Source organism: Megalopta genalis, chromosome 5, assembly GCF_051020955.1.
Source record: "Megalopta genalis isolate 19385.01 chromosome 5, iyMegGena1_principal, whole genome shotgun sequence".
NCBI classification, from domain to species: domain Eukaryota; kingdom Metazoa; phylum Arthropoda; class Insecta; order Hymenoptera; family Halictidae; genus Megalopta; species Megalopta genalis.
The window spans coordinates 13,186,644-13,206,721 of record NC_135017.1 but is presented as its reverse complement, the minus strand read 5'-3'; the positions used below and the strand labels follow the sequence as shown (position 1 = coordinate 13,206,721).

At 35.9% G+C, this 20,078-nt stretch overlaps 5 protein-coding genes across 8 annotated transcripts; 1 reads left to right on the top strand and 4 right to left on the bottom strand.

Annotated features, from left to right (window-relative positions):
- Positions 1-6: 6 nt before the first annotated feature.
- Positions 7-5,212, bottom strand: Rep (Rab escort protein). 2 transcript variants are annotated; one of them, XM_033481498.2, is made up of 11 exons: positions 4,910-5,212; positions 4,759-4,825; positions 3,956-4,150; positions 3,701-3,884; positions 3,392-3,629; positions 3,101-3,323; positions 2,824-3,030; positions 2,578-2,702; positions 2,336-2,496; positions 2,082-2,249; positions 7-2,000 (listed from the first exon to the last, which is right to left on the bottom strand). In XM_033481498.2, the coding sequence occupies exons 1-11, from the start codon at positions 4,956-4,958 to the stop codon at positions 1,833-1,835; spliced, it is 1,785 nt and encodes a 594-aa protein (XP_033337389.1). In that variant the 5' UTR covers positions 4,959-5,212; the 3' UTR covers positions 7-1,832. The 2 variants fall into 2 exon arrangements, with proteins under 2 accessions (XP_033337389.1, XP_033337388.1); XM_033481497.2 differs by having other exon boundaries at positions 2,082-2,261; positions 4,910-5,211.
- Positions 5,213-5,521: 309 nt separating this feature from the next.
- On the bottom strand, positions 5,522-8,818 carry LOC117226797 (uncharacterized). 2 transcript variants are annotated; one of them, XM_033481496.2, is made up of 9 exons: positions 8,414-8,818; positions 8,203-8,336; positions 7,983-8,140; positions 7,656-7,919; positions 6,946-7,599; positions 6,722-6,884; positions 6,524-6,662; positions 5,862-6,445; positions 5,522-5,792 (listed from the first exon to the last, which is right to left on the bottom strand). In XM_033481496.2, exons 2-9 carry the CDS (start codon positions 8,281-8,283, stop codon positions 5,700-5,702), a joined length of 2,136 nt encoding a protein of 711 aa, XP_033337387.2. In that variant the 5' UTR covers positions 8,284-8,336; positions 8,414-8,818; the 3' UTR covers positions 5,522-5,699. The 2 variants fall into 2 exon arrangements, with proteins under 2 accessions (XP_033337387.2, XP_033337386.2); XM_033481495.2 differs by having other exon boundaries at positions 8,203-8,312; positions 8,414-8,817.
- A 373-nt stretch (positions 8,819-9,191) lies between these two features.
- LOC117226839 (uncharacterized) lies at positions 9,192-15,415 on the top strand. Of its 2 annotated transcripts, XM_076521836.1 has the most exons (6): positions 9,192-9,675; positions 9,898-10,019; positions 10,140-10,292; positions 10,360-10,718; positions 10,796-13,091; positions 13,671-15,415. In XM_076521836.1, exons 2-6 carry the CDS (start codon positions 9,899-9,901, stop codon positions 14,162-14,164), a joined length of 3,423 nt encoding a protein of 1,140 aa, XP_076377951.1. In that variant the 5' UTR covers positions 9,192-9,675; position 9,898; the 3' UTR covers positions 14,165-15,415. The 2 variants fall into 2 exon arrangements, with proteins under 2 accessions (XP_076377951.1, XP_033337475.2); XM_033481584.2 differs by having other exon boundaries at positions 9,196-9,675; positions 10,796-15,415.
- Positions 15,362-17,013, bottom strand: LOC117226840 (COMM domain-containing protein 3). The gene is made up of 4 exons (XM_033481585.2): positions 16,722-17,013; positions 16,416-16,587; positions 16,073-16,344; positions 15,362-16,014 (listed from the first exon to the last, which is right to left on the bottom strand). Exons 2-4 carry the CDS (start codon positions 16,546-16,548, stop codon positions 15,844-15,846), a joined length of 576 nt encoding a protein of 191 aa, XP_033337476.1. The 5' UTR covers positions 16,549-16,587; positions 16,722-17,013; the 3' UTR covers positions 15,362-15,843.
- A 292-nt stretch (positions 17,014-17,305) lies between these two features.
- Positions 17,306-19,943, bottom strand: LOC117226943 (FAD-dependent oxidoreductase domain-containing protein 1). The gene is made up of 7 exons (XM_033481747.2): positions 19,584-19,943; positions 19,016-19,288; positions 18,448-18,936; positions 18,163-18,317; positions 18,003-18,089; positions 17,786-17,939; positions 17,306-17,709 (listed from the first exon to the last, which is right to left on the bottom strand). The coding sequence occupies exons 1-7, from the start codon at positions 19,668-19,670 to the stop codon at positions 17,455-17,457; spliced, it is 1,500 nt and encodes a 499-aa protein (XP_033337638.2). The 5' UTR covers positions 19,671-19,943; the 3' UTR covers positions 17,306-17,454.
- Positions 19,944-20,078: the final 135 nt, after the last annotated feature.

Here is a 20,078-nt window from a genome sequence, read left to right as displayed (position 1 = left end):
ATCAAATCAAATTTTCCATAGTTTACTGTAATCATAACTCGTATTATACATATGTGCGATATGACCCATTTAAATCAACCCCGCTTGAATATTTCTGAAACTCTGGATGGTACTAAAATATAAATATCATAGAATGTGTAGAGAACAATTGAAGATCAAAGTTCTCAAACGCTTTGTTCGTCATATCATCTATAATTTCAGAGATATTCGAAAATCATCAAACTGAAAAAACATCAGACGCAACAGTTAATTGTATAAATTGAATAAAAAAAGAACAAATGATTATTTGTCTAGGATGTATGTCTGGTGAAATGAATTGTTTATATTTCGGTTCGTATCAGTTTACTGTATTTCAATGCTGAGTACGGCGTATTATCAGATAAATGTAAATAAATGCGCGCACATCGAAGCAGCAACGGCGAGAAAAAGATTATCGATTCTGACATTCAAGCCGCTCTACGGTCAATGTGTCTAAAAATTTTCATACTATACGAGCGAAACCAACCGACAGCATTTTTTCTTTCTTCTCAATCACATGAAACTTATAGTCAAACCATAGTAATCGTCTGAAGGAATGTTTTTCTCTTTTTTATTCGAAAAAAGGTGACAACATTTCAAAAAAGATACGAAAAATGCAACGGAAAACTTAATAAATAGTCAATATTTTATCTAGAGGGAGATTGATAGATAGATAGAGAGATAGATAAATAGACAGATAGATTAGAAAGAGAGAAGCGAACTATATCAGAATCGAAGCGTAAAAAAGTAACAACAATAATATATAAAATAAAAACCGGAATTACACAAAGTCGTGTGCAACGAAGATTAAATGACGTCATTAAAAAATTAAACGAACGAAGTGTTATTAATTAATTAAGTTGAGGAAATGCATATAAATAGTCGAGGAACGATTGATTTTTCGCAGCCTAGAATTGTCCCTATACTAACAATGTATAATGATTAAACTATGCTATGTAATACAGTACGTAATAAATACACTAATGATGTATAATATGTATTAACGATCGGATAAAAGACATTACAATATTTACTTGTATTATATAGTGGAGGAACGTGGAACGATATTCTCGTTTTTTTTTTACATGTGCGCTAACAATTAACTGCAATCAAGACAATGAAGTTAATAACAATCGTGTCCCCTCATTATTTTATCATTCATAAATATAATCGGTGCCGGCTAGGCCTTAAGTATCTTGATTAAACTAGAAACCGGTTACAAGTATGAATCATAAAATTTCAAAACTGACTTTTGTTACATTCGAATGATTATTTTTTTTAAATGACTGATGAATCCTCCCACGTCTCTCTTTGTGTCGTAAAACTACACTTTGTTTCCTCGAAACGGAATAGCGGAAATTAAAAACGTTTTCGTTGATAGAAAAAAAGGAAGAAAAATAAATGCTTTCGGTCGGCCAAACTGTAATCTGATAAGAGCGAGTGTTTAACGCAGACTTGAGCGCCAGCTGACTGATCATTTCATTCGAAAATCGACGAGCAATTTTTCTCTCAGTGTTCAGAACATTTTTTTCAAAGAAAAGAGTCTACAAAGAGTGCTAGACAAACTAATATTTTAAGTCCCCGAGTGGATGATAAAATGATTCAATTAGATTAATTGTTTCGGTTAGCTCGTGATGGCGTCTAGCACTATTTACGGACACGATAGGTGGTAAAAATTCGTTCGTCGATCGTTCGGATAAAAATTTGGCCAACTTTCAAACGTAAGAAGGCGCGTACAACTTTGGATAGAAAGAGGTGTGCGGCTAAGGGAGCTGGCCCGTGTTTTCAAGATGAAAAGACGAAATAAACACCATTTATTCCTCCTTCTCAGCCTTCTCGACATCTTGCTTCTCTTCAGCCTCTATATCTCCCTCGAATTTCGGTCCAGGCTCCTCCTCGTCGTCCAGTACGATCTCCTCTGGATCTGGAGCTCGCGGAAGGAACTCTTCATCGGGATACATCGCTTTGAAAATGCTCATTGCCTTAAAAATATATTCGACATTACTCTAAATTGTATGACATAGTAATGAAACGCTATGTCCTATCTTATCTAGAAAATTAACCTGATTAACAGCAAAGTCAAAGTCGAGTTCTAAATCTGGGCCAGAACAGAGGTGTAAGTTGCTCGGCGCGGAATCATTTAATTTAATATCACTTGCAGGTAGATTTAAGTACAGCGACCAAAGAACTTGAGGCTTTATGTTCTCCGCAGACTCCTCTTTGTCGTTTTCCTGTTCACCTTCCTGAAAATATACATTTTCCATTTCATAACAGAATAATTGAATTTTTATGTCGATTTTCATGGCGGAGAATCAACCTGGAGGTGTCTCTTGTCTGGAGATACGGTTTGTGTATGGCTATGAATGGATGCACGATTAGCCAGTGGATCGAAGGTCTCCGCTCTTAAAAATTTATTGACGACATAGGCCAAATCTTCTTTTGCGTTCGCCGTTCGCTTGCATGTCATATGAACCATAACTGCATCAAAACAGAGCAACAGATTTAACGTACCTAGTTAACCTGAAATTCTAAAATGTTTTAGAAGAACTTGTTACATACATAGTCCTTGAGGGCAAGCGTTTGTCGATGGTCCCAATTCAATGAGCGTAACAGGTTCTTGACCAGGTTCCTCTGGAGGATAATATAAAAGTGTCAAATTCTCCTTTTCACCCTGCATTATTGATCTACAAAAATCGCAATAAAATCATGATAGATGCATACGTTCCTTGAGATTATTCTTTAAGCCATTGATTTGTTGTTATTCTATAAAAACGCTTTCTTTTGTTTCTAGTTAATGATTATTACCTGTCCGTAATAAATACTCCACGTGATATTCTTTGCTCCCCTTCAGAGGCAACAATTTCCGGTGGCAGGTGACCTTGACCGACGACTAAATGCTCTAAAGTCAATCTCTGTTTGCCACTAATGATAGCTTTACATTTCTCGTTATCTATTACTACACCATCAAGCTGTCTCTTCAAACAATACACTCCTCCAAAAACTGCACACAATCTGTAGGGAATTAAAATTGTTAATCAATACCATTAGATAAGAGTAACGACCGTGGTCTTGACAATTTTACCTGCAGAAGCACTGAGGCAGTTCGCCACTACCATACATAGGCCAGAGGAAGGGTGTGTTACCGTAGCGTCCAAGACTGTTAAGAAAATGTTTTGTGCGATTAACGCCGTCCCTGCAAGATGTTTTCTCGGTAGCCATTGCAATTGCTTGAACTATATAATGCTGGACAATTGGTGTCAAGCTTTTTGTTTCTAGATACTCTAAGAATGTTTTCTCCTGGAATCCTATTAGTAAAACAAATTGAATTAGTGTCATTGTGAATAAAAATTTATTAAAATTCCTATAGAATTACCATCAAACTCCGGACTATCAGCTCCTTGTACCATGCACGACGTGAGCAGTTTCATAAGCATTCTCTTTTCGACAAGACTAACAGTTTTGTTCGCAAACACATCAGTTCTCGAGCAAGGTACTTGTGTCAACCTTCCATCCATGAATGTCGCCACTCTGGAGACCGATCGGAACTCGGCATAGCGAGAGATATTACTGGAGATCAATAGCTCGACGAGTTCACCTCGCGCGAACAGCAACTATTTGCAAAAAAATAATAGTTGCCCAATAAAGGCAGCAACAAAGTTTGATTTATTAGCTTTCATTGTACCTTTGGGGCCAAATCAATATTGAATTTCCGGTATTCCTTTCTTATACGATCTATACTCCAATGCTTAACATTTTCTTTCTTGTCAACTTTATCCTCATCTGTTTTTTCATCTCCACTACCACTACCTTCACCACTACAATCAGTTTGAGTATCTTTCGAGGAGAGCAAAGGTAAATCAGCTTCACTGCAATAGAAAGATATGTAATTTAATTTCAAATTTAGGGCATAATTAAGAATTTATCGAGAAGAACATACTTTGAAATATACCAAGTCTCCTCGATATTCTCCACAGTGGAATATTGATCACTAGCTTTCAAGAACTTTTCATCTGACTGTAACTCAATCCCTGATACATCCTTGGTGGCATTTTTCGAAAGTTTTAAGTCCTCTATCCATTTTTGCAGACCATCAAAGTTAAACGTGGCCCACAGGCCACCATAATATTCATTACTGTAATGAAAATTTTGGATGATGTAATTGATGGAAAGAGAATTTAATTGTTACATAATTACATTAAAATGATTATATAATTTAGCTGATGTATTATTGATTCCTGAATATCTTCCTTTATTAATTGTTTCTTATTGGAATAAAGATTTCATTTGATTGTATCGCTAAATACTGGACAACAGTTTTAGTTATATTTTTATCTATTATTATTATTATTATATATACATACACACATATATAATAGATAAAAATATAAAAATAACTTTTTCGAAAAATCTCTAAGAAAAACAAAGTCTTGCATAAAAATATTGCATTCTACGTTTTTGCTACAGTTTTCGTACAGAATCTAGTCTTTTTACCATAAAAATTGGAACACTCTGTACATACAAAATATCACATATACATATTCTATCGGAGTATTATTATAAAAGTGAAGTAAAATAAGAGAATAATGAAAAATAGTAGCACAAGTAAAGAACAAGAGAGACGAACGTGCAGCAAGCGAGAAAGAGAACGAGAAGAAGTGCGACCGAGAGACAGAGACGGGAGAGAGTGGAACAGAGAAAGAAGAACAGAGTAGAGAGAAGGACAGAAAATGTCTGACATACCTGTCTAGGTGAAGGACCTTTTTACCAATTCTACTCGCAGCAGCTGCGACAATGGATTCCGTCATCCCTGCGGGAAACGATTGTACATTTGTCGTGATCGAAAATGTAAAGTCAATGGAATAAATAGGAGGTGTATCGCAAAAATCAATACCTGTCCCGACGACGATGACATCGTACTCGGTCGGCAGGTCGTCTTCCATGTCTACAAGTTGCGAATATGCAATAGAACGAGGAATTCCAAAGACGAATGGTTTCAGCACTCCGCAACAGAGCTATCCGGGGGGGAATCAATTCATTTCTATCGGGTGCCGCCAATTGTGCTGAGTAAAGGGCCACTCCCGTCGTTTCGCTTTCGCTCTGAACTTTCACTGTTTCACGACACACTCGAAACTCCAATTTGACAGTACAGGACGCCGCAGGTAGAAACGGAGCTCAATGCTGATTCGCAGGGAACGCTCTTCGAACACAAAACTCTAGACTGTAGGCTCTCAGTCTCGAAGAACAGTGACGAACACGAATCACGGAACACTAGAAGTGAAACTCGCTTACTGTACTTTCTTATTCATGTTCTTCAAATTAAAAATTAAAAATTGTTTGTAAATAAGATTATACCCTACATTTATGGACATACATGCGTGCAGAAAATTGTGAACTCGTAATTCACGGTGGATTTACATTATAAATGCATGTGCATTGGAAATTGGATCTGGAGAAATGCGCGAAATTCGAGTTCCACCATGGCAATAAATTCAAAATTCTGAAATTCCGTAGATTAATTTTATTTAAAATTTCGTTCATTTTTCAGATGAAATCGTAACAATCGTATATGAAAATAATTTCTTTCATATAAAACAGCAAAAATAAAAATAATAATTTGTCTTCAAATAAATACGAAAAATAATATTTGTACATTTGATAACTTTTTTCATTGCCACAATAAATTATTCCTTCTCACAGTCTTTGCCATCGAGCAATGCTATCTCTATGCTGTCACAGTTGTTTATTTCTTTTATTTCTACGTTGTACGTGTTGGCCTGCAAAAGACAACGAGTTTAATAAAATCTCATTCTTTTCAGATAATGCTATGTCATAATGAAAAATACCAGTTGCAACGAGGCTAGAAAGTATCTCGCCACTTCACAAGCAGGCTTATCTCGAACAACATCGTCGAAGGTCATCCTCTTCTGTTCCAATCCCTCCAACTTTCCTATTATGTGGGAAGCGTAATCGTGAATTCGGAATGTTGGTCTAATTTCTGCTTCGGACAATATTGGCTGCAAGGTAGCATGCCATTTGGAAACATTTTGGTCCAGCTCGGTCGTCACGTTGGACTCCTTGAAGATTTCCTTCATCTTATCTTCGATTAACGTTTGATAATCTGGCAACGAATATGTCAAATCAATTTCCGAGATCGAGGGCTCGTACCAATCGTTGCATGTATTAGGTGACTGGGCGACGATGTCGAAGGAATTATGACCAGATTCCAATCCTGTGTCGTTAGGAGAAGGACTCCGGCTCATCATTTCTACTGTATTATTCTCGATGAAATTGTTTTTCTTTTCAGACATTCGAAAGCCCAGTAAATCAATGGTCGAACTTGTCATGGCTTCGTATCTCGTACCATCGTTTTCTTTTTCTGGGCCCTTCAAACATTCGTCAAAATTCTTCATAAAATCTTCCAGTTCCTCTGCTCGAAAATAAGAAATTATTTTAAATGCTAAGAACTTCATATACATCTCTTGCAAAGTAATTTAATTGAACTTACGCTTTCGCAAACGTTTGAACGTTTGTTTCGTTTGTGAAATAAGATCCTTTTCCTTCTGCGTGAACGACTCAACTTCGCGAAGGAAAAGCTTTGTAAGACACTCCGGTTTGTTTACTTTTGATGTCAGCTTACGCTTTTTCTGGAAACAAGTGACATGATTATCGAAACGCAAGATTGGTATTATACATTTGTACATACGGAACCAAATTTGGTTTCCAAAAGAGAAATGTATTCCGGAAGCTTCAAGGCAGGCGATTCGTCAGTAAGAATAGTTTCCATTCCCTGAATCAGCGGCATTGGCTTCCAATCAGACTCATTGATATCCTCCACATAGCATATCGACATCTTCATTTTCTCAATCCTAATAAAAATATTAATGTGCCCATCGATTTAGAATTACAAACCTTAAGTGCATCTCATACCCTTTTTTTCGTAATCCTTCCTTGCCCTGAACACTACCTAACTCAACTATCTGAGAACGATCTTCTTTAGAATTACGTCCTGATTGTTTATTATTATTCGCTTCATTATTTTCCGGTTTCTCTATGATCTCACAACTTTTATCTTGCATCGTACAATTTTCCTCGACTTGAAGCATTTTCTCTGGCTTTTCATTCTGACATTTTTTTCTAATTTCATCAATTTCCTTACTACTCTGATCGTTAACATCAAATGAATGCAACACTGCATCGTTTTCATTATGACTTTCTGTAAGACGATCTTCAATTGTATTATATTGCTGAGAGAAGACAGTAGCAGGCAGAATTGCAGAATCTGTATCTATCACACTTTCATCTTCTACGATTTCTGGTTCGATTGTTGTGCAGATATCTGCTATAGGCGAAGAAAAATCATCCTCTTCTTCAAACTCTTCGATGATCGATGTTACGCATTCATTATCGTTTATTGAAGCAGCTGAATGATACCCTGATGTTCCAGTGCCAGGAGTTTTCGGTTCTGAGTAGGATGACAGAGAGTTTCTTCCTTTCTGAACCCGAGAACCGATGACATGATTAAAATCATAAGGTGTCAGTTCATCCACTAACATCCCAGTTGTATTTATAGCTTGATTGCACCTTCAAATTAAAGTTAAATGAAGACTGTAAAGTAAATGGAATAAATATTTCCTTACCGGAAATCATATTTTTTTCCTATGATTTCTCCCAACACATCGAACGCTTGAATGGGTATACACAATTGGGTGACGCTGTTTTCCAACTGTGTAAACCGATGGCTCAACAGTTTGATCTTTTTCTGCGTTGAAAATCGCTGCTTCTTATCAATCTTTTTACTGATATATTTTTCCAAATCAAAAATAACAAAATTTTCAAAATCAATGTATGCCTTCTTGGGCACCCGTTTTTCTTTGCTGGTTGACTTTTTTCTTTCTTCTTCCCTGTTAGAAATGTGAATGAACCATCACTTAGTATTTTATATTGTATTTAAGAACAATAGTTACTCGTAGCCAAAAAATGTTTGCTTCAAAACATTGATTTCAGTGAACAGACGTTCAATCCTGCGGACATATACATTAGTTGAATTTTGTAGCACAAGTGCAGCTTCTCCAAAGTTGATATTGCACGGTTCCTCTAATAATGCATAATATTCTTCTAAAATCTGAAATAAAATTTGACAATGTAATTATCTATCATTATAATTATTTTAATGTCAGTTTATACCTGAGATAGTGGAAACTTCCAATCTGCAAGGTCCTTTGCTGGTTTCATAAGCTGTACGCTAATATCTTGTAACGTAACCATTTTAATGCTAAATGGTTAACTTGCTATAGCTGTTAAAATGCAAATGAGATGTCCTTTTTAAATCAATAAGATAAATCGAGAACTATATTTATATATGATCTTAAATTATTATACAAAATATGTTAAATACCTCGTAGTTGATTAAAAACAACAATTCACTGTGTTACCAAATACAGTTATTTTATACTAACTCTAAAGAATCACACTGCATTGTTTAAAACTATATTTCTTGCACATATAATACATATTATACACTATACAAACTTATAAAATAATATAGAAAGTAGCAACCTCATATTCTGAATTACATTACTGAATAGATATAGGTTAAAACTTCAAGTAAGGTTAGGTTTTTACTTGCAACATTTGTTGACATATCTATACAATACATTCTAATCATATACGTGTACATGCATAATAAACTCATATGAATACAAGAGTGATTCCAATAAATTATTTAATTTGCTATACATTTTAACTCGCTGTATAAGAATTACATAATTTATAAACTATGAGAACATTATAATTCTCTAAGTATGGAAATCTTTATAAATTATAAGAAAATATATACGAATATACAAATGAATCATTATACAATACAATACGCAACAAAATTTGCAACGACTTCATATAAAGAAACATCTGCCTTACCTACAGTGCACAAGCGCGCGCAATTTGAATCGTATTCATCAATTATTGAATTCATTTATCATTTATCAATCTCCTCTTTGTTAATTCATTTCACAAATGTCTATTAATCATTTTGCAATTTTCAGTTAGCGATTGAAAATAGTGATGAAAATTAACCTATGATTTTAATTTCCCTCTAGTTCGATCAATTTAAATCTTCCGCCACAAATCTTCCGCCATCTCTGAAAATAATGAGAAACTATTTCAGCCATATCGATAAGTGATACCTTTCATCTGTTGGACTGTTTAGACCGTAACAATTGTATTTTCCGGAATATCCCTTGAGGAAAACAAATTATTGATATTTTTTATTTCGGTTGATTATTGTATAATAAACCCGTGTGATACCATTGAAAGAGTATTCAGAGAGAGAAACCTATGTTTTCGGAAATGTCATCGGGATGATTGTTTATCCACCATTTTGTTTTGCTGTCGTTCTCTCACAGTTTTTCCTGGCACCGTGGCCTATTTTACGATGAACTAAATTGACAAAAATCTGACAAAATCGTCGGATCCGACGATACTCTGTGCTTCGAGGGAACGGTGTTTTCCACAGATTTCGATTGGATTTCGTTTCTCGATGAATGTTTTCGCGAAGAGCATTTGTGAAATCTCGCCTCGAGCTCCGACCCAACTTTCCTGACTTCTTTAATCAAATGGCGATTACTAGATAAAACGAACAGTTTTCGCGTCGTTCGCCACGTAAGTCTGATAATTCAAATCTATTAATCAACCGAAAAGGCTCTAATACAGCATTTTTCACGTTAAACACATTGGAAATTGTGCGGGAATACCGCTTTATTTGTATCGTGACGATGCAATCGTACCGCGCAATATCATCAATCTTTCATGTTATCGTAATTTACATTTTCATGCTTTTTACATTCGACCATCCAACATGTAAATGAATTTTATATTTTGTAGAATGTCAGGTCAGAGTGGAGGGCATCGTTTAAGGTTGTCCAGGCTCAACGACCAGCTGACGTGCAAGTTGTGTGGCGGATACTTTATTGATGCTACCACCATCATCGAGTGCCTGCATTCGTGTATGTGTATACTTTTGTCACTTCTTAAACCTTTTGTTTATGGTGAGCCAGTTGGACTATATCGTTGCAAAAGAGTTAAATAACAGTTTCATCATATGGGCAATTAATGTCGCACTATAGTTTGCAGGAGCTGCATTGTCAAATATCTGGAGAACAATAAGTACTGTCCAATATGTGAGGTGCAGGTACACAAAAATAAACCGCTGCTTAACATTCGTCCAGATTACACTTTGCAGGACATTGTGTACAAATTGGTACCTGGATGCTACCAAAGTAAGTTGCATAAACAATTGTAAAAATGATATCCTACAGAAAATTAATTCTATTAATTTCATTCTAGATGAGATGCGATGTCGGAGAGATTTCTACTCTAAGCACCCTGAGGCCAGTGCCCAAACAGCTTCTCCAGAAGCAAGAGGAGAACCCACAGAATCGCATATATACTCACCGGACGAGTCCCTCAGTTTGTCATTAGAATACTTTAGTCCATCCAATGATGTCAAGGAAATAGCTGTGAAACCTTTTCTGCGAAGATACCTTCGTTGTCCGGCTGCAGTTACAATTTTTCACCTGCAGAAACTGATAAGAGCTAAGTATGGGTTAACTGATGCACACAGGGTAGATGTTATGTATAAGGAAGAACCACTACACAGTAGTTACACGTTGATGGATGTGATGTACATTTACCATTGGAGGCGGGTAAATATTAATGATCTTTACACATTCAGAAATACTTCAAACTCGGTCCTATAAACACGTCGCTCTGTTTGTTTCAGAAAGTGCCATTGCATTTAAGTTACAGGATATTCGAATCTTCTCCGAAGCGAATAAAACTTTCCGAGGACAATGTCAATTATAAAACATCGTTGCTTCACGCTGGAATCAATCCTATTGATTCTGAAGAAGAGAAAATAGTGAAGAGAGAGTGGAAAGAGGTGCAGCTGAAAATCTCTGAAACTGGTATAATGAGTATCACAGATATATCAGATCAGGAATTCAAGAAAAACACAAAAGCTGAAGAATCCGTTACAAATATTGAAACGGTGAATACAACACCTGTTCAAGAAAACATTAATAATAGGTCTGAGATTGCTAAAAGTAACGAAGAATCCCTGAACAAACAAATCACAGATGACGAATCTTTTAAAACGATTGATTTTGATAATAGGAAAACTATAGAAGTCGAAAAAATTTCGATGGAGGAAGCAGAAGATGTTAAAACTAAAAACGAGGAGAAACCTAAGAACGAATCGGATAATAACAATGTCGAAATCAAAAGTAATGTGCAATCTCAGGAAATAACGCAATGCGTGGACGAAATTGAAGCCAAATGCAATGTTGGAGACGATAAGGATAAGAAAGAATCGTCAAAGAATAATAACAACATCATCATCGTAGAGAAGAAACCAGAGTTTCTCAATCACCATTCGAAAAACGAGACCAAACTCATAAATACGGGATCAAAAATTAACGCTCTGAGTGTGAAACTACAGTTTCAACCGAAAACGGGACAAATTAACAATAGCAATAATAGCTCTTTAAAGAAGACCGTAAAAGATAGGAAAGTCGTGCCGCAGGCGTCCAAGAAAGTGGATACAAATTCCACTGAGGTTTCGAATCTTGCGGAAGGCACGACAAACAGTTGTGGAGTGACAGTGAACAAAACGTCAAGCACTTCTTCCACAAAAATAATGTCGCCTAAGCCAGAGGAAGTTAAACCTGCTATTTCGACGCAGATCACAGTCACAAGCAATTCTGAGTCAGAGGAAACGAAGACCAATGCAAAAAATGTGCAATTGGCTGAATATCAGCATAATGGTTCAGAGAAAAAGACGGTGGACCAAGCTTCTACAGAGTCAACCCAAAAAGTCAATGTGCAAACTATCACGGTTCCCCAGAAGTCACCGCATACACAAGCCGAACCATTCGCAAATGAGAAGCTTTCTACCCTGAACCTGACTGCGTCTCTATCTGGATCGGTTGGGAATGGAATCAACACTCCACCCACACCAACAGTGAGTCAGAGTACGCATACATTCTCGTACACTGTTCAAGATATAGTGAACAGTACAATGCTGAAAAATTCTCTGAAAAGTCTAGCGACATCTACAGCCCAGAAACTTTCTGTCACCACGATTCCAGAAAACATGGTGACCTCATCGATGGCAGAAAATTCAACTATATTTACTATGTCCCCCATGAGCATCTCTTCCTCCTTAAAGAACAGTTATCCGACGTCAGTGATGAGCTCTTCAAAAGCAAACCTGGAGATAACCAGCGTGTACTCTGCCCCTCCTTGCCCAGATGCCATTCCAATTTCCCTGATGAAGCCTACGATCCGCAAGAACGAGTTGATCACAAAGGGCTCGAATCTGAATGAGATTTGTGCTAAGATCGGAGCCTCCGGTTCGAAGATAAACGATATCTGCGCCAAAATCGGGGAGAATTCGAAGGAAAAGAACAAAACAGAAACGAGAAACAAGTCGGACATTCCAGATTTGCTCAAAATTGGAAGAAAAGGCAGTTCGTCATCGGCGTCAGGCGACGCTGCCAAACAGCAGCATCTTGCTAACATCTCCAACGTGCCCGTGTACACCCCCAACAGCACTATGATAACGACAGAGAACAAGAACATCTATTCGAATGTGAAGGATGGCCATAGAGCTACCTCGCTCGTCTCTGCTTCTCCAATGACCACATCGCACTCGATACAGAAAACTTCCTCCGCCTCCAAGAAACAAACCCAAACGGTGGGCTACAAAACCCTCCGTGATCCTCCGAGGTGCTGGAACCCTACATTGTCCAAAAACAATTACGTGGCAGTGAAGAATCAAAGCAAGGAGACGCAAAGTCAATTACACCAAACCGCGCTCTCCGAGCGGAGCAAAACAATTCAGTCGAAGCCGGCGAAGATCTTCAAGATGAGAAACATGCCGAGGTACTTGGGCAATCCTGCCTCCGGGGTGAAGCCAATGTACGGAATCGGAAACGACAGCAAAGAGAAAGAACAGTCAACGATCACGCCGACATCGACCACGAATACTTCTAGTAGCTCAAAAAACGGGAACCTAAGTATGATGAAGATAGACCCGAAAACCCTGTCCCCAATCGTCTCGACGATCAACTCGCCCATCGTTTCGCCTCCTCCATACTCTCCAAGCGCCAGAAACTATCCAAACCCTCCATTCTCAAGGGACATCTGCAGGAGCACTGGCTCGTCAATCTCTCCTAAGAATTCTCCAGTGAATATGCTCTCGACAAGCCCATTTATTCCTTCTCCGACACCAAATATAAATCCTAGGCTAATTTATCCCCATTTTGCACCACCATTCCCAGACGCCAGCAGGTTCCCAAACCCCCTGATCCGCTCGCCAATAGGAATTCCATCTCCCAGTGCCTTCCACAGTAGTTTACCACCTTCAATCAACAAGTTGTACCAGCGATCTAGTTATATTCCACAAACCACTGGGTTTTCCTCTGTCTCCCAACCCCCTACAGTCCAGAGAATACCACCTAGCACCTATTCTTCGCCCAAGTCACCCAAGACGACTTCCCTAACTGCAATCTCACCCACATCTTACAGTCTGGCCAAAACTGAGGCTCAGATAGTTGCAACAACATCTCTTGAGACTAACAATCTACTTCTTCTAGAGAATGCACCGCAAGAGGATCTCAGTGCATTCAATCTGTCTAAGACTGGCAGTTTCAGCAGTGCAGAGAATGTCACGACCACGGAGACAATTCACAACTCAAAGCCAACCGTGCTTCCTGCAGTTTCCAACGTTGGACAGAGCAAGACTAGTGCATCAAAGAGCAAGCCAGAGAGTTCTCAAGTTGCAGAACAAGCACAGGAAGGCTCGTTGGGGTGCAACAAGGTACAGGGTGCAGATAAAAAGCGATCCGATGAGGTCACTGATACTGTAAATAAGAAAAGGGAAAAATCAGTGTCTCAGATGAATGGAAGTCTAGCTGGAAAAACTAGTGATGAAGGGCCAATGGAGAAAAAGGAGCAAAACGAAACGCAGACAGATGGCAATGAGAAACAAGAATCTAATCGTGAAAAATGTGGGAGAACCGAAGAGCAAGAAAAAAGATCTGAGATCCAGACGAGCAAGACGGAGGTGCAATTTCAAAGTTCAAAATAATCTAGCGTATGCTTTTATAAAAATTTTTACGCTTCTGTTGTTATTACATTTCACACACCTCGACGAAGCTTTTTTACATGGGGTCCTTGGCATGAGAAGATTGCACGTTGCTTTTGAGAATGTGACGATGGAGACTCTGCGAAGAATCCGTGACATTATTTATGTGAAATGATTTCGCGAAGTCAGTATTTATGACGCTTTCGAAGAAATTTTGTTGTCGTCTCATTCAACCAAAGCCTCGAAGATTCAATGAAATAGATTTAGCGATGACGAGAGTTTATTTTTTCGATTGGCTTGGTTCTCGACAAAAAAAAATGGAAGCAGTTATAGGAAAATTTCCGAGGCCTTAACACAGTAAACTTATATATGAAGTAACGTTAAATGAATCGATCAAAAGAGATAGTTGTTAAAATGGAGAATTGTGGAAAAGTTATTACACCCCGAGAGGTTTCTCTCTTTCCAGCTTGATTAGTTGTCATTGTCGATGTATTGTACCGCACCGAATTATCGAGATAGCACGCATGGATAAAGAAACAAAAATAATGAAAACCGATTCACCATTGATTTCGCCAAGTGCCGGAAAGAAAGAAATAGTTAATGTATAGAGAAATTTTAATATTTGACGATCTTTTTTTTAGACACGTTTACTTGTACATAATGTATAATGAATTCAAAGAAAAAATCTATATCATGTATTAGGATATAAAAAGGCAAGAAATTATCGATCATTAATATAATTTAACACGCATATTTTCTAGCCACGTAAGAACTGGTATATCGATAGTATTTTTTTGTCTATTACGAGAAAGCAATTTTTAGAGAGATGTCTGACTGTAGAGCAAAAGGCGACAATGTATTTTTAATAAGTTATTGGTTGTGTGCGCGCGCGGCTCTTTTGTATACAAGGTGTACCTGAGTGAGTGAGTGAGTGATTTATGCGAATGTGGGGGAAAAAAAGATATAGTAGGTGTGTAGAATTTTTTCAGCGCGAGGAAAAAATTTTCCGGGTATTGGTTCTCAGCTGGGAAAACGGATCGAATGGTATTTTTTCGATATATGTTTTATTTATGGAAACGTTGATCGTCATTTGTTTTTCCGAATTTATGCAAGTGTTCCGCGTATGTTTGTGTGCGCGCGCACATACGCTCTCACACACACGCGCGCGTGTTATCAGTACAGTAAATAATAAATACTACGTCAAGTAGGGAATGTTTTAATTATGAGAAGAAAAATATAGTTGATTATACTTTACACAGTCTGTTGTTTGTAAGAAGATTTTACCATTACACTTATATGCATAAAATTGAATTTATTATTAAACGATTACTATGACAACTCTCTTGTGTAAATGTTCACGCTTTGCATGTATAATGTCGTAAGCTGCGTACTGGCGATTACACTGTCTAAACTAATTTTGTGTTTCAATAACTAGTAATCTTAAATTTTCAATTCCTCAAAAATTCGGATGACTTTCCAATTCATATCGAGCACATTAAAAGTCATAAGAATGTTGAAAGTTAAAATTTGTCGGACAGTGTTATTTACACGCAATTATTTATTCAAATTCACAGTAATTGCACCAATAAAAGTACTACTATCGCGATCTTAAGACATCATACATGCCTATGCTGTATTTGAGTGAATACCATAGCAGAAATCATAAACTCTATTATACGGAGTTACACATTAGTTAGTTTCTCTGAGTATCTGATAGCGTCCTTAAGCTTAAACACTAACTCTTGCAGCTGCTGTATCGTACATGAGAATGTCACATAATTTATTCTCTCATGTTCCTTAGTACTAAGCCGTACATGATACAGAGGAACACCCAGCGAGTTACATGTGTCCAGCTAAAAATCATTTTTATATGAGTAAAGCAATTGTCAGTGGATCAAATTAATTGATTACCTTCACACGGTAATCCAGATGCCAGTCTACATCAACAATGTGTGGTGGATTACTACTTATGGATTCCAATTGAGACTGTATAGTTTTCTTATTATTAATATATGCTTCACACAGTTTATTTCTTCTTTGTTCATTGGTACATGTTTGGCACAGCAGATTTTTTAAACTCTCTTCATCTAAATCGTGCTGAGCTGCTTCTATGAATAAACATGAAACATCTGTGAAGATCTTCTTTGTCAAGATTGCTTTGGAGTCTGCTGACTTGACAATGCCTGCAATTTTACAAATGAAAATCATTTTATAATATTTAATATTGTTTGCTGATTTTAAATAGAGTACTTACAACTTGTTTCTATAGGATTTGCTTGTAAATGAGAAACGACAGCATCTAAGATCTGCAGGAAATTATCTTCAGTGATCATGTTTACATTTGAGATGTTTGCAAAGCCTTCGATAACATCTTTTGATAGTTCCATTGTTATATGTCACCGTGCTTCAATTTATTTAGCTGAAATCTGATAAAATAGACACATTTTAACCAATGCAATGTAGTTTCAATCAACTTATATGATTCTTATGATAAATACATAACAAAACATTTCAAATGAAAAGATATTTTAATATTATATAAAAAAAATATATCAATTACCTGAAAATTCTGTAAAATTTAATAAAACTAAACACAATTCATGTAAAATGTGATCGTAGAATACAGGTTATGTTTGAAAATTCTGTAATTCAATAACGTTTAATATTATTGTTATTAATTCTTGAAAGTACATCTGTTCCCGAAACAAAGTTTTATCAATATATTTCGCTTCTCAAATTACATTAATGTTTCCACCTAATTTGTTTTATTAGAACAAGAAAATCTTCTGCAGCATTGCAATTAACAATTCACAGTGCTACAGTACTATCTCGAAACTGTTACATTTAAATTTGAAATAGTAGAATTGTTACTCTTCAAATTTTATTCATTACTTTAATTAATGTCACAATTAATGTTTACGATGTTTGTATAAGAGGTACATTATATAATCAAAAATTAAATATTGTAAAGAGATAACTTTATAAAACTTTTGTATAAATGTACACAAATTTTTATTAAAATTAAAATTATTAATTAAGACATAAAGATACATGCAAATAAAAATATTGCACAAAAATATTTATAGAATTAAAACATGAAAATAATGTGGACAATGGAAATAAGAAAAGCATTAGAATATGCTATTATAATTTAAAATATTAATATTTATTTGTTACAAATATGTATATGCTAACTAGAATATTATATACAATAATAATTTACTACAGCAATAATAGCTTATACAGCATAGTAACATGTACAACAAATACAATGTACAATAATGAGAAATCTATTATACAATATTAACCTCACGTACAGGTAAGTTCTGAATGATTCTATCAAAACTAAGTTTTGATAAATCGATAGTGGTGAATTTATTATCCAGAATTAATTCAGAAACCGCTCTACCTACAGCTGGTGCTTGTTGAATCCCATGTCCACTGAATCCAGTAGCAAATAATAAATTTCTGTGATAAGGGTGCAGTCCAATTATTCCGTTCTGATCAAAGGTATTATATTCGTAATATCCTGCCCAACAGGACTTTAACTGAAAACAGAAAGCACATTATTTATATATATCTGTCTTAGTATTTTCAAAAAAGACAATTTAAAATGCAACATACTTTCAACTTTTCAAAGGTTGGCACTCTACTTGCGAGTACAGGCCATATTTTTTCTTCAAAATAATCATAATCAACATTTAAGTCTGTAGCTGGTGGTTCTTCCGATTCTTCAGGTGATCTCCCACAGATGTAATTACCTGCTAAACCTTCTCTCCTAAAATAAACATTAAAATATAATTATAGAAAAATTATATCAACATGTAAAGAACTCTCTCACCTAAAATAAGTTCCAGTATAATCTATTGTCAATGGTGTGTTTAAACCAGGTCCATCGGGGCAGTGGAAACAATAAACATATCTCTTCCTACAAAACAAAATTATACTTATATTATTTATTATGATTATAAACTTCATGAAATTTATTTCCAATTAATTACCTTGGTTCAACAGGTAAAGGCGTGTTCAGTAACCTGCCACAGTTTTCTGCTACACCAACATCTGCCATCTTTGCAATATTTCCGCTGGCAGCCCCAGCAGCAATAACAGCTAGTGCAAAACTTATAGAATATGTCTCACCTTCTCGAGTCCTTATCTAACAACAAATATTTCGATAACACACAATAACTCATACTCCACCCACATTACATATTTCTACATTATTTCTACATTCTATAATTTACATGTTACAAATTTAGCGAAGTATTCAATCAACCGAATCTTACATTTAATTTGTCCAACTTCTTATCTGTAACGCTTTTATCACACTCTTTCTTGTATTCGAATCCCATTGCTTCTGCACAAACGTACTGCACACCTTGATAAATTGCTTTCCTTTTAAAAGCACAGAGGAGAGACCATGGATCGAACCAGCCTTCCTTTTCTAATCCCAAACAACCTAAAGCAACACCCTCTATATCGATCCATGGGAACATGTCCTTCAACTTAGTTGGCGACATCAAAATATTGTTTGCACCAAGGAAATTTTGGAGTTTGGAATTATTCATTAATGTATCAGCTCCCTTCTCTGATGATAACATCAAGTAACCAAATGGGTGAAAGGAGGTGTCAACATTAGGCTCTCCATCAATGCCTAGATAACTGTTGACATTGCGCAAGAATTCTGCACCAAAGAGAGACATCTCGATGTTCTCTTGCAGAGAAAACTGCTGGCGCAGACCACCAACAGAGAGAACTGTCGATGCTGTGGAGTACTGAAATAATTGTATACTTAATTTATGGTTTTAAACTCTTTAATATCTAGTCAAATCTTGTTTAATGTCAAAAACTTACCCAAGGATCTTTCTCGATAACAAGAACTTTAAGGTCTCTGAAACATCGCCTTTTCAACCAGTAAGCTGCAGAACTACCTATTATACCTCCACCAATTACTATAACATCACAAGTTAAGGGTACTATTGGCGGACGATCTGACCATGGGACTACATCGTCCTTGGGATCCCATGGTAAAATGGCATTTGTTAAAGTTTCTAAACTATTTTTAAATTCTTTCAATTTATTTAATTGAGAATTCTTTTTCTTCTGATCATTTTTTATAATGATCCGCTGAAATGTGAGAAAACAAAATATCATGAAATTAATATAATAGTATAATAAAATGCTAAAAATATAGAAGTAATTAAAGAATAATTTACTCCAAAAGATGTTTTCCATTTCTTACATTCTTTTGTGACTTAATTAAATTAATTAAGTTACGATAATTTGTAATAATAGCAAGCAAACTAAAACTCAGCATTTCCTTCAATTCTATGATAATTTAAGTCATAAAATATTAATATAAATTATTCAAACAGTGCTGGATAGTACTTCGATAACCTATAAACTTTAATTAAGTACTTACTTTTTCAACGTAAGTTCTATTTTGAACAAAGACACATTTTTGTAAGAAGTTAATCCGTTTTTCGTATTTAAATACAGTCCATAACATATTTACAATTTACAGTAGCTGCTCACTTTCGCTTGAAATCAAGTGCGTTCGATTTCATATCATTAACCTATTATATCTGATTTTATTAAAGTCTATTTATGATCTTTCCTGAAATGATAAGATAATTCCCATATTTTTGTTTGCAATATCGTATCTCTATGTCTGCAGTTTTTAATCATAAATCAGATAAAATCTCTTGATCTCTTGATTCCATGTGCAGGTAGTATTCAATTTATTAGTATTTATGGCACATGTTATATTATACACTATAGTATAAGTATGCTGTTAGATATAGATATATGTACATATATACATATGTGCCATCGTACCTCGTACCGTCTCGCGATATATCGATCGTCGATTCGATATTTATTCAAATCAGTATCTTGTTATTAGATATAGAATTCA